Raw genomic sequence first — 15132 nt, 5'->3', positions numbered from 1 at the left:
ATCTCTTAAATGTTTTCTGAAAAGCCAGTGGCCATGCCTTATGCCCTCCACAAATCAGTACGATGTTTCCACAGTGGGTGTGGCCTATACGGCATTGAAAGCCACAAAACTGTAACAATAAAAGCTGCAGTAACTCCACCCACATTGTCCCACCTTGTCTAAATTTTACATATTTGGTAAGAGTCCTGCACTGAAGTCATCTACAACTAAGTTTTCATCGGTCATACTTCTTGTTCATACCCCGACCTGTTTATACCCCAACGTGCACAGGTCTGCGAGGGCCCTTTATAGCTGCTTGCAGGTCGAGTTCCTTTATGTGTTTCATTACTTCCAAGTTTGTGTCTTTGTCCTGTTGGGTGACTTGTTAAGCACCATCAGGTTTTCTGATACCAGGTTGCACATTTTACTTCAAAGATGCTTTTTTGCAACAGTTCCATTCCATAGTCAGCTTTTAGCGCTGACACGTTGTCCTTTCTGCAGCGGCACTGCAGGCTTTGAAAAGAAAGAAGCGCTACGAGAAGCAGCTGGGCCAGATTGACGGCACCTTGTCCACCATCGAGTTCCAGAGAGAAGCTTTGGAGAACGCCAACACCAACACTGAAGTGTTGAAAAACATGGGCTTTGCTGCCAAGGCCATGAAGTCTGCCCATGAAAACATGTAAGCGCTTTGGCATCGTTGTCTTATGATATCAATTCTGGACCATGGATGGATGGAGGGATGACGGGAGGGAGAGACGATGGATGGATGGATCCATCCATCCATCCATCGGAACAATCCATCCATCCAACCAACCATCCGTCGGAACTATGCATCCATCAGAACCATCCAACCATCCGTCGGAACCATCCATCCATCCACCCACCCACCCATATCAATATCCACGCATGTGCAACAAAATAGACACAACGTCATATCTCGCACAACATGTACAGTCATGGCCAAACATTTTGAGAATGACACAACTATTAATTTTTCACAAAGTCTGCTGCTTCCTGGTTTTTAGGTGGTTTTGTTGGCTGCTTCTATAGTATAATGAGAATTATTGAGATTATTGTTTTTTGAGAATTACACAAAATTCATGCACTACCTGTAAGTCAATATTTGCTGTGCTGCCCCTTTTTCAAGACCTCTGCAATTCTCCTTTGCATCTCTCCTACTGTTCATCAAATCCTGACTGATGGCAGTCCATTCTTGCATAATCAATGCTTGGAGTTTGTCAGAATTTGTGGGTTTTTGATTGTCCACCTGCCTCTTGCCAATTGACCACAAATTCTCAATGGGCTTAAGATTTGGGCAGTTTCCTGACCAAGGGCCCAAAATCTTAATCTTTTGCTCCCCAGGCCATTTTGTTATGACTTGCTTTATGGCAAGAATCTCCATCATGCTGGAAAAGGCAGTCTTCATCACCAATCTCCCAACCGTCCGGTTGGGAGAAGTTGCACTCTGCGGACGTTCTGGTACCATTCTTTATTCATGGCTGTGTTTTTAGGCTAGATTGTGAGAGAGCCTACTCTCTTGACAGAAAAGCAACCCCACACATGAATGGTCTCACGATGCTTCTCTGTTGGCATGAGACGACTGATGGTAGCGCTTACCTTGTCTTCTCCAAACAAGCCTTCTTCCAGATGCCCCAAACAATTGGAAGTAGGAGTCATCAAAGAAAATGACTTTAACCTAGTCCCGAACATTCCAGTCCGTGTACCTTCTGCAGATTATCATTCTGTCCTTGATGTTTTTACTGGAGAGAAGTGGCTTCTTTGCTGCCGTCCTTGACACCAGGCCTTCTCCAAAAGTCTTTGCCTCACTGCGTGTCCAGATATATTCACACCTGGATGCTGCCATTCCTGAGCAAGCGCTGCACTGGTGGTGGTCCAATCCCACAATCGAAACACTTCAGGAGACGGTCCTGGCGCTTGCTGGACTTTCTTGGCCATCCTGGAGCCTGTTTGGCAACAACTGAACCTCTCTCCTTGAAGTTCTTGATAATTCGATTGATGGTTGACTGAGGTGCAATTTTACTCGCTGCTATATACTTTCCGGTTAGGTCCTTTTTGTGCAATGCAATGATGGCTGCACGTGTTTCCTTGCAGGTAACCATGATTAACAGAAGACTTAACAATGGCGTCATTCACCATCTTCATTTTAAAGTGTCCACTCACTCAATCATGACAGATTGATCCCCAGCCTTGTCTGCATCAACACCCACACCTTTGGTAATGTGTGTTATTGAAATTGCATGACCTGGTCCCTAAGAGGCAGGGCTGAAATGCAGTAGAAATGTGATTTTGGTGATAAAGTTCATTTTTCAAGGCAAAAAGGGACTTTGCAATTATTTGTAGTTGAGCTTATCACACTTTATAACATTATGGAGTATATGCAAATTGCCATTATGTATATAACTGTAGCAACAGACTTTGTGAAAGTTAGTAGTTGTGTCATTCTCAAAACTTTTGGCCATGACTATAGATGACTGGGGAGGGGCGGTGGGGGAATTGGAGTTGGAGAAGGTGGAGTCTGTTGATCAGTCCAAGGCCACTTGGTAGGAGGGGGGCGACTAGCTTTGGAGCGTCTGGAAAAATTCTATCCAGGAGAGGGAGTTCAGATAACGGTTTGTTTTGGGAGCATCAATCCAGCCTGACACTCAATGAAGGAATGGAGGAGGTTACGAAAGCACTCACCTGTTCTGCTGTCATCAGATGAGCCAGCACCAGTCTCGGCTAGCCGTTGTGGGCCGAGAAGTATGCTGCATTGAAATGCGCTTGGACATTTCCTACTGGGAAAAAAGCCCATTGATGCATTAAACATCAGTAACTGCACAAATAATTGTTTAAAAAAATAAAAAGAGTTGACAAAGTTTCCACTCACTGTCATTTTCAGGGACATCGACAAGGTGGACGACCTGATGCAGGACATAACGGAGCAGCAGGAGTTAGCCCAAGAAATCTCCGATGCCATCTCAAAGCCTGTCGGCTTTGGAGAAGATCTGGATGAGGTGGGAAGCACCACATCCGCCCGTTTGAATTTCAGGCAAAGCACTTTTTTAAAAAAAAAAAAATCTTTTTATTCATACATTTCGAAAAACAATGGTCTCTGAAATACAGCATGTAACAAAGCCTCATACGTGCACATCCGATAAACGAGTAAACATGCTTAAGGAGTGCAATACCAGATATTGCATGAGAAAAAAACCATTTGGTAAACAGGCATCTTCAGCAACCATTTTAACACCAAACATCCATCCATTCCACTCCACGCACTCAGACGTAACATGAAACAACCAAAAACACACAGTGTATCAACAAGTACGACCGTAGCCAAAGGATTAATGAAGAAAATAAATAAATAAAAAATAAAATTAAAAAAGGGGGGGGGGGCATCCACTCGCTGTCTGGGCAAATCACGACATTTTCCAAATAATCGTAGAAGGGTTTCCATGTCTCACTGAAGGAAGAACTTGCGCCAGAGAGTGAAAACCTCATCTTTTCCCACTTGATATGGGTCAGAACCTCTCGAAGCCAGCTGTTTTGCGTCGGAGGGAGAGCGTGCTTTCACTTAAATAAAATTAGGCGCCTTGCCAGCAAAGTAGTAAAGGCCAGTACGTGCCGCTTAGTGACTGGCAGGTAGGTACTGAGGAGGGGGGACTACCAAAAAGTGCGGTGCATGGGTCCAAGTGTAGGTCGACTCTGAGTACCACTGGTAATGTACGGAATATCTGATGCCAAAAGCTAGTAAGTGCAAGGCAGGAAAAAAACATATTAGTATGGTTAGACGGCGATTGGTCACATCTATTGCAACTATTGCTAAACCCAGGGTAAATTTTGGCAAGCCTCTCATTTGCACCCTCATAATGCACCCTGAAAAGAATCTTGCTTTGAATTAGACCATGCCTTGCGCAGACCGAGGAAGAATGTACAAGTTTGCAGATTATTGCCCATTGTTCGGCTAACAACGGTGTACCCAGCTCCTCCTCCCATCTCTGTTTTATAAGCTCTAATGATTGAGGGCTAGAGGATCCCATTAAATTATAGATTATGGAAATTGCTCGCCTTTGGTCTACGTCTACCATAAGCACCTGGTCAACCAAGGATTCAGGCGGTTTGTTGGGAAAAAAAGAATAGGCGGATCGAACGAAATGCCTGATCTGTAAAAAAATGGAAAAAGTGAGATTGGGGGAGCTGAAACCGGGCAGATAACTCCTCAAAGTTGGCAAAGTGGTCATTTATGTAGAGATCCCGGATCTGCACCATGCCCTTGCTTCGCCAGTTGGCAAAGGTAAGGTCAGAACTGGCCGGAGTGAATAGGTGGTTCCGGACAATCGGGGCAAAAGTTGATGGTTCAATCAGGCCATAATTTTTACGAAATTGGGTTCAAATTCTCAGCGAGCTGAGGACAACCTTGTTCTGAGGGATGACGTTCACTTTGAGTGGCAATCGTGTGGTAAGGAGGGAATGTAGGGGAAGTCTCGAGGATCTCAACTCAATTTCGGTCCAGGAGGGACGTGTGTTGAGACCTCCGTCCAACCAGCGGATAAGTTTCACTATATTGCATGCCCCGTAGTATTGAATAAAATTAGGTAGCATGAGACCACCTTGACATTTTGATAGTTGTAGCAAAGCCTTTTTGATGCTAGGGGGCTTGGCCGACCACAAAAATGATGAGATCAAACGATTTAGCTGACAGAAAAAATGTTTTCTTATAAAGACGGGGATGTGTTGAAACAGATAAAGAAACCTAGGGAGCACCACCATTTTGACAAGGTTGACCCTGCCCGACAAAGAGAGAGGAAGAGCCGGCCAGCGGGCCAAGTCCTGCTTGCATTTCTCCACTAAAGGACGGAAATTCGCCTCAAACAGGTTATTAAAGGCTGGGGTGATGAACACGCCTAAATAACGAAACCCACGTGGTGTAATCTTGAATGGGAGGGCAACTAAAGTTGTCTTAGACAGATGGTTGAGAGGAAGCAGTTCGCTTTTACCATAATTCAGTTTGTAACCTGAAAATTTGCCAAATTGAGTCAATATGTCTATGACAATGGGGACCGATGTAGAGGGGTTTGACAGATAAAAGCAGCAAATCGTCAGCGTAAAGGGACAGCTTATGAGTGATGCCGCATCTTGAGATACCTTCAATCCTTTCCTCGGATCAAAGCCAAATGGCCAATGGTTCTACAGCCAAGGCAAATGGGGGGGGGGAAGAGGGCAACCCTGCCTGGTACCCCGATGCAGAGTGAAGGTGGGAGAGCTGACATGGTTTGTGATGATACGTGTGGTTGGAGACTCATAAAGCAGCCTGATCCATGAAATGAACTGTGTGCCAAAGCCAAATTTTTCCATAACATAAAACAGGTACTGCCACTCAACCTTGTCAAACGCCTTCTCCGTATCCAAGGAGACCACTACCTCGGGCGGGCCAGATCCGGTGGAGCTGACGATATGAAGAAGCCATCTTGTATTGTACGAAGAACTCCGTCCAGTCATAAAACCTGTCTGATCAGCTGAGATCAGCGTGGGCAATGCTTGTTGTAATCTCATCGCCAGAATTTTGGCCAAGATCTTTTGGGCAACGTTTAAAAGAATAATGGGTCTATAGCTACCGCATTCTAGGGGATCTTCATCTTTCTTCAAAAGAAGAGAGATATTAGCCTCACAGAGAGTTGAAGGAAGTCTACCGGTAGAAAAAGCCTCATTATACGTATTCATCAGATGTGGAGCCACAGAATCCACGAACGTCTTGTAAAATTCTACCCAAAGCCATCAGGACCTGGGGATTTACCTGTCTGCAGCTGCCTAATCGCTTCACGCACCTCCATCAGCGTGATAGGAGCGCCTATCTTTCCAGCCAAATCAGCGTCAACTTTTGGGTAAGCAAGCTTTTCTAGAGGGTTGTGGCCCACCCAGACTCGCGGTACGCACTCTGATTTATAAAGGTTCAAGTAGAAACCTAAGAAAATGTCATTGATCAATTTAGGGTCTGCAGTGACTACTCCGGCAGATGACCTTAGCCTCGGTATTAACCTAGAAAGCGCGGTAGTTCTGGCATGATGAGCAAGAAGTCTTCCAGCTTTGTCTCCCATCTCAAAGTAAAGTTGCCTGGTCCTCAACAACTTTGCCTCCACCTTCACTGTTGTTAAAGTGTCATATTCAGCCTGCAGTTTAAAACGTTCATCGTAAAGAGCACGTGAGGTGTCAGCGGCATGTTGTCTGTCATGCTGCAAAATGCGCTCTGAGAGCCAAGCTAGTCTGCCTGTTTCTGCCTTCTTCCTCTGAGATGAGAACGAGATTGCTTGCCTTCGCAAATATGCCTTGAATGACTCCCATAGTATGCCTCTAGTGATGTCCGCCGTGTCATTTATTTGAAAAAAAGTAGTGATTTCATTCTGGTAAAAAAGCTTAAAATCTGGATTGTTTATTAAAAAAATGAGAAAGCTTCCATTGAATGGTCGGAACTATGGAATTTGGAAAGTTCAAGTCCACGGAGGTAGGGGCGTGGTCCAAAATAACAATGCTGTGATACACACTGGTGTTCACTCAATCCAGTAACCTGGTGTCCAAGAGGAAGAAGTCAATCCTTGAGTAACTACGGTGAACATGGGAACAAAAACGAAAAAGCCTTATCGGTTGGGTGAAGAAACCTCCAGGGGTCACTGAGACCAATTTGGTTCCCTATAGACTTCAACGTTTTGGCAGAGTTAAGACAGGCCAACGGGTCTGGAAGAAGACCTGTCTAAAATGGGATCCTGAATAAGGTTGAAATCACCGCCCACAATCGGATAGTACTGATCTATGTCCGGGAAGGAGGATAAAAGTCGAGTAATGAATCGATCGTCATCCCCCACAGGAGCATAGACACTTACCAGGAGTACTGGGATATCAAACAACTTACCCAAATCAGCGACAAAGCGCCCGTTTGGGTCAGCAACTGTATTCGTTTGTTCAAACGGTACGTTCTTACCAATGACAATCGCCGCGCCCCTAGCTCTCGAAGAAAATGTCGAGTGGAAAACGTGACCCATCCAGGGCCGTTTGAGGCAGGAAACCTCAGAGCTCTTCAAATGAGTCTCCTGGAGGAAACAAATATCCCCATTAAACTGTTTCAAATGAGAAAGCACCTTTTCTCTTTTGGTAGTCCCATTGATCCCCCTAACATTCCATGATACCACTCTACATCCCTGGCCGCGCGAAGTACGAATATGAGACATTGCTCATCCTTCACAACATGAACTGCTGCGAACAAGATGCCCGGGGGGGAAGGGGGGGGGCGGCGGAGCGCAACATTAATAACAACACTGATCTGGCGTTCTTTTGCTGAAAGCTAGCTTTCACCATGCTTTGCCCATTTGACTTGTCGTCGTTCCTGGAAAATGGACAAATGGACGTGTGCAATGTAATAGCTTAACTTGCGTTAGCGTTTGCGTCTTGAACGAGCCAATGTTCTCTTCCCTCGTGTCTGGCTGCGGTCGAATACATGCAGAGGTCGGACAAAATAATTGGAACACTCCTTTTTCTAGTACTTCGTCTTATTTTCAGTCCAACATATTGATCCGAGTTTCATTATATTGGTATATATTCACTGTGAATAGATTGTTCTTGCTACTCAAGTGTATATTATCCATTATGTAGCAGATTTATTTGATATTTATTTGTAATGCCTGACCTAACTGCTTTTGAAAAAGGCCAAACTGTTGGAGCTCGCATGGCAGGAGCTTTGATCACCAAAACCGCTGAGCTTTTGAGTGTTTCCAGAGCTACCACATCGATAATACTTAAGTAAAGTTGGCAAGATATGGGCAGATTCGGACTTTCGCGATCAAGACTTCACAGGCAAACCGTTGTCGAAACAACCAATGATGCCTTTGTTCCTCCATCATAACATGGACTACTAGCTACAATGGCAAAAAAGACATTGGTGAAAGATTTAAACCGTCTGTTTCGCTGAAAAGACGCCATTGATCTCTACGAGCAGCAGAGGCTGGGCGAGTGCGCAGGGACCGTCTGCAAATTACTAGCTGAAGAGGGAACCCAAAAAAAAAAAAAAACAACAGTAGCGCCACAATTTGTGACTATGAAATCAATGAACACTTCAAAGACATTAATATGATCATATTACAACAGTGCTTTGGGATGAAAAAGCGTTTATATAATTTTGGACGTTTTGTTCGTAATAATCATTAATAAACTCAATATTTGTTTATGGCTCCAATATTGCTTAATATAAGGAGTCCAAAATCACTGCACACATCAATGACGTTTTCACGATCATACTACAACTGTCGTTTTTCAAATGAATTGTTTTGTTAAATTTTGGTGATTTATTTTAAATGCTTGTTAATAATTTATACCCTCATAATGAATCACTGACTCCCCTTGTTGAGTTAGGGTAAACACTCCAAAATCACTACAACCATCAATGAGATCCCCCCAATCATGCTAGAACTGCTGGATTTCTAATAAATGCCTTTGTCTAATTTTAAGGATTTTTTTATGCATATTTATCATAATTTGTCAATATATTGATGAATAGCTCTGCTTTTGGTTGGATTAGAGACCCCCAAATCATCACACATATCTGTCACATCCTTCTCTTCATGCTAAAACCTCTGGTAAAAAAAAATCTGTTAAGAAGTTTCTGATTGTAGTTAACGATTTCGTCTTTGAATTGTTTCTGTTATTACTATTTACGTCTGGACATGTTTCTCCTATGGTCATGTGCTATTCCTAGCAACCGCCTAGCAGCCAATCACAAGTTGTTTTTCATTCCTTCACCACCAATCAGGACTCTGTTTACACGGGCATAGGTTGTTTTGCTCATACTGTACAGAAACTAAGCATTAATAAACCCAGATAAATAAATAGAACATTATATACCAAAAAAGGAGTGGCATGAGAGTGTGCATCGTCTTTATGTTCTGGCCCGACAACCTGGTGAGATTGAGGATCCTTTGAATCAGTGTTAAATACAGTCCTTTCAAGGAGGTCACAAGTTTGGGCGTTATTCCGACACCTCCAATACAAAATCTCTTTGCTAAAAGGGATTTTTTTAGATTGTAGAGAGATTGTAGATTTCAGAGATTGTAGCATGAAGGAAGGGATGTGAAAGATGTGTGTGTTGATTTTGGCATCTCTAAACCGACCAACTCCAGAGCTATTGATCAATGTATTGCTAAATATTGATCAATAAGCATAAAAATCCTTACAATTAGGCAAAGGGAATTATTAGAACACTCGAGGTTGTAGCATAAAGGATGCGATGTGACAGATGTGTGTGGTCATTTGGAGGTCTCCAACTCAACCAACCTCAGAGCCATTGATCAATATATTGGTAAATTATGATCAATACGCATAAAAACAAATCCTTAAAATTAGGCAAAGGGATTCATTATAGAAGCAGAGGTTGTAGCATGAAAGGAGGGATGTGACTGGTGTGTTTGGTAATTTTGTGGTCTCTAAACCAACCAATTGATAAGCATAAAAAAAATCCTTAAAATTGGGTCTCTAACCCAACAAACAGCCAAGCTATTGACCAATATGTTGGTAATTCTTGATCAATAAGCATAAAAAAAAATCCCAAAATTAGGCAAAGGGATTTTTTAGAAAACCATTTTTTTTATTATGAAGGGAGGGATGTAAAAGATATGTGTGGTGATTTTGGGGCATCAAACCCAACAAACTACCGAGCTATTGATCATTATATTTGTAATTATTGATCAATAAGCATTAAAAAAAAAAAAACAACTTAAAATTAGGCAAAGGGATTTATTAGAAAACCAGAGATTGTAGCATGAAGGGAGGGATGTTACAGAAATATGTGGTGATTTTGGGGTCTCTAACCCAACAAACGGCCGAGCTATTGATCAATGTATTGGTAGTTATTGATCAATAAGCATAAAAAAATCCTTAAAATTAGGCAAAGAGATTTAATAGAAAACCAGAGATTGTAGCATGAAGGGAGGGAACTGCTGTGAACAAGATGGGGGCAAAACAAAAAAAAACACACACACACACGCCACAGTCAAATTCAAACTCTCACACACATATCTAACATACATGCTCCAGTATAGCTTCCAGTTTATATTCAGTCTCATCACTATCCTTACCACTAGATGCCCCCATACGGAGACAACGTAAAAAAGAGAGAGAGAAAAAATAAAAATTAAAAAAAGAACTAGCATTCAGAATATAAAGGACAAGACACACCAAATTCAAAACCCCTTCTTGGTAATCGTGTTAAGAAAACAAAGTAATGTAGTACTCAAAAGAAAAAAAATTGGTCACACCAAAAAAACTGAAACAATGACTTCTATAGGACCTATAATTCAACTGCTTAAGTCTCAGCAGGGTAAACAAAAATTAGACACGCAGCGCGGCCGATCCAACCAAGAACACTAACAACAAAAATAAAGTTGACAGCAGTGATCCTGAGCGATCATGAACGCGGATGTAAACACTAAATAAGTAATCCGACTGCTTGTTTAATCAGTGTTCTTTTGCCCAATTATGATAAAACAGCCAACAGCAGGACATTAAGGTATCCGAAAATAGTCATTGCAATCTTTGAAATAACTTTGCTCGGGAAGAAGCCGAAGACAACCGCAGGTAACCTCCGAGCAAAATGAGCTAAGCCGAGAGGTATGAAAATTGGGATACAAAAAAGATGTATTAAGCTTGGCTCGCGTTCACAAAGGCAGAGGCCTCGGCTACTGAAGAAAAACGTTTTTTATCACCGTCTTTTTTTGTGATTTGGAGCCTCGCTGGGTAGAGCAGCACTGGTTGGAGACCCATGTTGTATAGCTTCGCCATAACTTCGCGGTAGGCCATGCGTTGCTCCAGGACGTCGGCCGAATAGTCCTCGTAGATGCGAATCATGAAATTTCTGTTCATTCTTACGCCTGCGAGCCTCCCGAATGATCAACTCCTTCGTCTGATGTCGGTGAAAACACACAATCACCAGCCTGGGTTTGTCTCGGAGTGAAGGCTTGGCGACGAGGCTGCGGTCGGCCTGATCCAGCTCGGGCGGAGCCGGCAACTGTTGCTCGCCAAATAATTCCACCAGAACCTCCGAAAAAAAAAGATGTAGGCTGAGGGCCCTCCATTGACTCTGGGACGCCAATAATTCGCAGGTTGTTTCGCCGGCTTCGCCCCTCCAAGTCCGCGTTTTTCGCTTTTAGTTTAGCATACGCATCCGTTAGCATGGAACACGTGGCCTCCAAGCCACGAATGCGTTCATCGGACAAGTTGAGCCCGGACTCCAGGGACACAAGTCGTCCGCCGTAGCCAGCAACTATCGATTGCAAAGAGTCCAGCTTGGTCTCCATAGCAGTGAACGCCGTCTTGAATCCGCCGACATCGCCGCTGTTATAGACTTCCTGTGTTCCTCCAACAGGCTGGTAAGAGCTTGCATGCTAACTTGGTTAGCCGTGCCAGAAGTGTCCTCTTTCCTTGTGTCTTTATCTTTCGCGGGTCGCGTTCCAGACGCCATGAAGTATATCCAGGAATGTACGGCCACAAATCTTCGAACATGTAAACGAATGCGAGTCGTAAAAAGGTGTGTTATGTCAGGTTAGTGCGGGAGCAACCCGTCCACGCATCTACTCCATTCGCCTCTCCACCGGAAGTCCCAGGCAAAGCACTTTTGATCATTTGTGCATCTGAGCGCATGTCGTGTCTTGCAAGTGACTAGCGTAATTTGTCCCATAGTGGATTTAGTTTTTGAATTCGACATTATAGGATTCGTTTACGGACATTGTTTATATCCATGAGTTTATTTGTCCTTTTTGGGCTCATGTGAGTGTGTCAAAATCATGCTGAGAATCACTTCACATTGCTACCCAGCTGGTACCGTTTTGAAACTTGATTCTGATCACAAGATCTTCTGATCTATTCAAGCTGCCGTGAGTCATATCTCAACTGTGCCCTTTAAGACAGGGTTGTCAAATCATGTTAAATATTTGTAGAAAACAAGAACCTCACATTTATTATTCTTTTTAAAACTGTCCAAAGTAACACAAGTACAACATCACCATTATTCATAAAACATTTCGAGTGTTTCATTTTTTTTTTTAATTCAGTTCATTTTTAATAACATAATCTCGTATTAAGCCCATTTGCGGGCTAGAACCGGCCCACGGGCTGTATGTTTGACACCCCTGCTTTAAAAGTAGAAGGGACAAAAAACTATTTCCGAGTGCCATGGACCAATAAAATCATGGTAAATATTTAGTTAAGTTTAAAACAACAACCAAAAATTTATTTTTCTTTTTAACTCATGAAGTGCCATTGATGAGACTTTTCGTCCTTTAAGATAGTATTGACACAAAGAAATAATACAATTCTGATCAAATGCGATTTTTTTATGAAGAGTAGCTGTCACCCTTGACTAACGCTTACCTAATATAAGCCAGTTGAGTACTGTAGTGATAACTGTGACCATTGGATAGCAGTGTTTCCACACTTATAACACAGCTATTATCTTCATGCAATTCAAAGTAAGGAATGAAAGTCAATCTTTCATATGAAAGCACCTATATTTACATAGACATACAGTAGCATTCAATATTCTGTTGGTCTTGAAAGGTGAGTGAAAATGCTAAAAATACTGGCTCTTGAGAAGTTTTGTTTTCCAATAACGTTTGGCAATGAAAGCGTTAATACTGCCCAAAATAAAACAAGTACAACATCCGCCATTGATCATAAAACATTTCATGTTTTACATTTATGAAAAAATTCAGCTCATTTTTAGACAATATAAAATGATCTTGCGGGCTGGATTAAGCCCAATTGCGAGCCAGAATCGGCCCACGGGCTGTACGTTTGACACCGCTGCTTTATGCATAGTGAGAAGAAAAAAAAAATCCGCATGATGTTAGCTGGCTGTCTTGGTCAGGATGAACTTCTGGCCGAGTTGGAGGAGCTGGAACAAGAAGAGCTGGACAAAAATCTGCTGGATGTGGGACCGGCGGATGTCACCCTCCCCAATGTGCCTTCTACTTCATTACCTTCCAGACCCGGTGAGAGCTGCTCAAACCACTTTGTTTTATTGTTTTTATACATTTTTTGTTTATATATGCTAGACTGAAAAGAAGAAGGAGCGTTGTATTTTTGAGGCTGGTAGATCTGCTAACCTTGAATTTGTCTTCTCATCCAAGCGGCAAAGAAAGAGGACGACGAGGACGACATGGGCGACCTGAAGCGTTGGGGAATGGAAGCCATCTAAAGGCGTCTAGCTTGCCCGTATGGTGGAAGGAGGGAGCTGAAGAAAGAAGGACTGACAAGCTGTTGCGTGTTTGTTTGTGATGCAAAAAATGCCTCAACTCAATTTCACACTCCTCCCCTTCCTACCCCATGTGTTGTCTTTCTCTGCCCAACTCTTTGATTTTCCTCCCTTTTCTTACTTGGAAGCAAGTCACTGCTATTTTATGAGCGAGTGCGACATTGACGCTCCGTGGCTTGCGCACGCAAGAAGATGACTCGGCCTGAAGTTCTGATTTATTCTATTCAAATCAAAGCCTGTGTTCCATCCCAGTCTGAGCACATGAAAGCGTTTAAAGTCTAGTCTCGAAGGGCCCGCTTCCTGCACATTCGATTGAAGTCGATTGAAACCTTGAGCTTCGTAATGATGCCGATGAAGTGGAACTTAAAAAACATGCAGGTGAGACGCTTTCAGGCCTTTAGGCCCCATCCCAACAGGAACACCCCCAAAAATAGCCACCTGCTCACCAGTGGTTACGTAGTCTTTTGCTGGAAAATTGGGACACATGTCTCTTTTTCTATTTGTGCCACAGCTGAGAGCCTCTCCCTTTTCAGTTATGGCAAGCATGCAAAAAAAGTGTCAGCAAGCAGCAGGCATGACAAGAAGAGGAACAAGTTGAGAGCAACCTTTAGCTCCTTATTTCTCACATTTAAGGTCTATGTTTCAAATGTTAGGATGTTAGACTACTACTCGCAGCTACAGTCACATTTCAACGATACCAACAAAGGGGCGGAACGATTGTTGCTCGATGCGTCTTTAACATTTGCTTACATTTTACGTGGGATCTTGATTGGTGTTTTAGTGTATATATATATATATATATATATATATATATATATATATATATATATATATATATATATATATATATATATATATATATGTATGTATGTTTCTTTTTTTTTTTTTACATTGGCTGGAAAACACTTCAATGGAACCTCAGATGGGCAAGCATGTATGCATTTCAAACTTTTATTTATCCAGATGAGAATATTTGAAAATGCATTAAAAGACAATTCTTGTATGTGTGACCTCTTTTTTTCCCTGTTCTGTAGCGAGATACAATCGAAGTATTAAAGCAGAATTTCAACAGGTCGGCCTGAGCTCATACACCATCTTTTAGTCGTTTTTAGTCAAATTCTTGTGATTTCTTTAATAAGTTGTCTGAGTGGTTCTGATATGTAAACAAGCATATCCTTGGCAAATATTTGTTTTGAAGGTTCGAGGGGAAAGCAATAGAATTTAAGTGACGTACTTAATTTGATACTTTGGCGGTTTAGACACGGAGTCGGGGAGGAGCCAAGATGGCGACGAGGCTATAGACGTTTTATGGAACTATCCTCGAACTGTTTTAAAATAAGTTGCATCAAAGTAATAGATAACTATCGAAAGTTATGTCAACCACTAGCTCAGTTAAACGCAAAACTGAAGGCCAACTGCCTGTTACCCCAACTAAAGCTTCGTGCTCGAAAAAGGGCAAAATTGAGAAAATGGATGAAGACATTGCGGATAGCATCGTCAAAGCGTTAACGCTAGCTATCGAAAATCAAGACAAGTCGACCGAAAAGTTGATAGAGGACGTCCAAAAGTCCATTGACTTCATCTCAGCCGAGGTGAGAGGAATGAAGACAAAATTAGACAAGACAGTCATGAGAGTTAAAAAGAATGAAGAAAAGTTACAGAAGTTGAAATACCAAGTGATGATTTCAAGATACAAGAGAAGATGGAATTTACACTTGCGCGGGCTGCCGGAGGTAGAGGGAGAGTTGGTGAGATCAAAGGTGATCAACATTTGTCAGAACGTGGCTCCAGGTGCCACAGAAAAGTTCCCAGATGTGATCGACTCCGTTCACGGGCTGGTTCCCCAAAAAGCCGTCAAGCCCAGA

The 15132-nt window shown here is 42.5% G+C and overlaps 1 protein-coding gene across 1 annotated transcript in view; it reads left to right on the top strand.

Moving 5' to 3' along the window:
• The window catches only part of LOC148426839 (charged multivesicular body protein 4c-like), an 85437-nt gene extending 71167 nt beyond the window's left edge, over positions 1–14270 (top strand). Inside the window, exons 2-5 of the mRNA XM_088409154.1 lie at positions 481–658; positions 2879–2993; positions 12881–13004; positions 13143–14270. Of these exons, the coding sequence (XP_088265280.1) occupies positions 481–658; positions 2879–2993; positions 12881–13004; positions 13143–13210 (485 nt within the window). The 3' untranslated portion in view covers positions 13211–14270. The remainder of the gene's footprint in view (positions 1–480; positions 659–2878; positions 2994–12880; positions 13005–13142) is intronic.
• Positions 14271–15132: the final 862 nt, after the last annotated feature.

Source organism: Hippichthys cyanospilos, chromosome 2, assembly GCF_059441005.1.
Source record: "Hippichthys cyanospilos isolate Australia breed blue-spotted pipefish chromosome 2, RoL_Hcya_1.0, whole genome shotgun sequence".
Taxonomy (NCBI): domain Eukaryota; kingdom Metazoa; phylum Chordata; class Actinopteri; order Syngnathiformes; family Syngnathidae; genus Hippichthys; species Hippichthys cyanospilos.
This window is presented reverse-complemented; position numbering and strand designations above follow the sequence as displayed.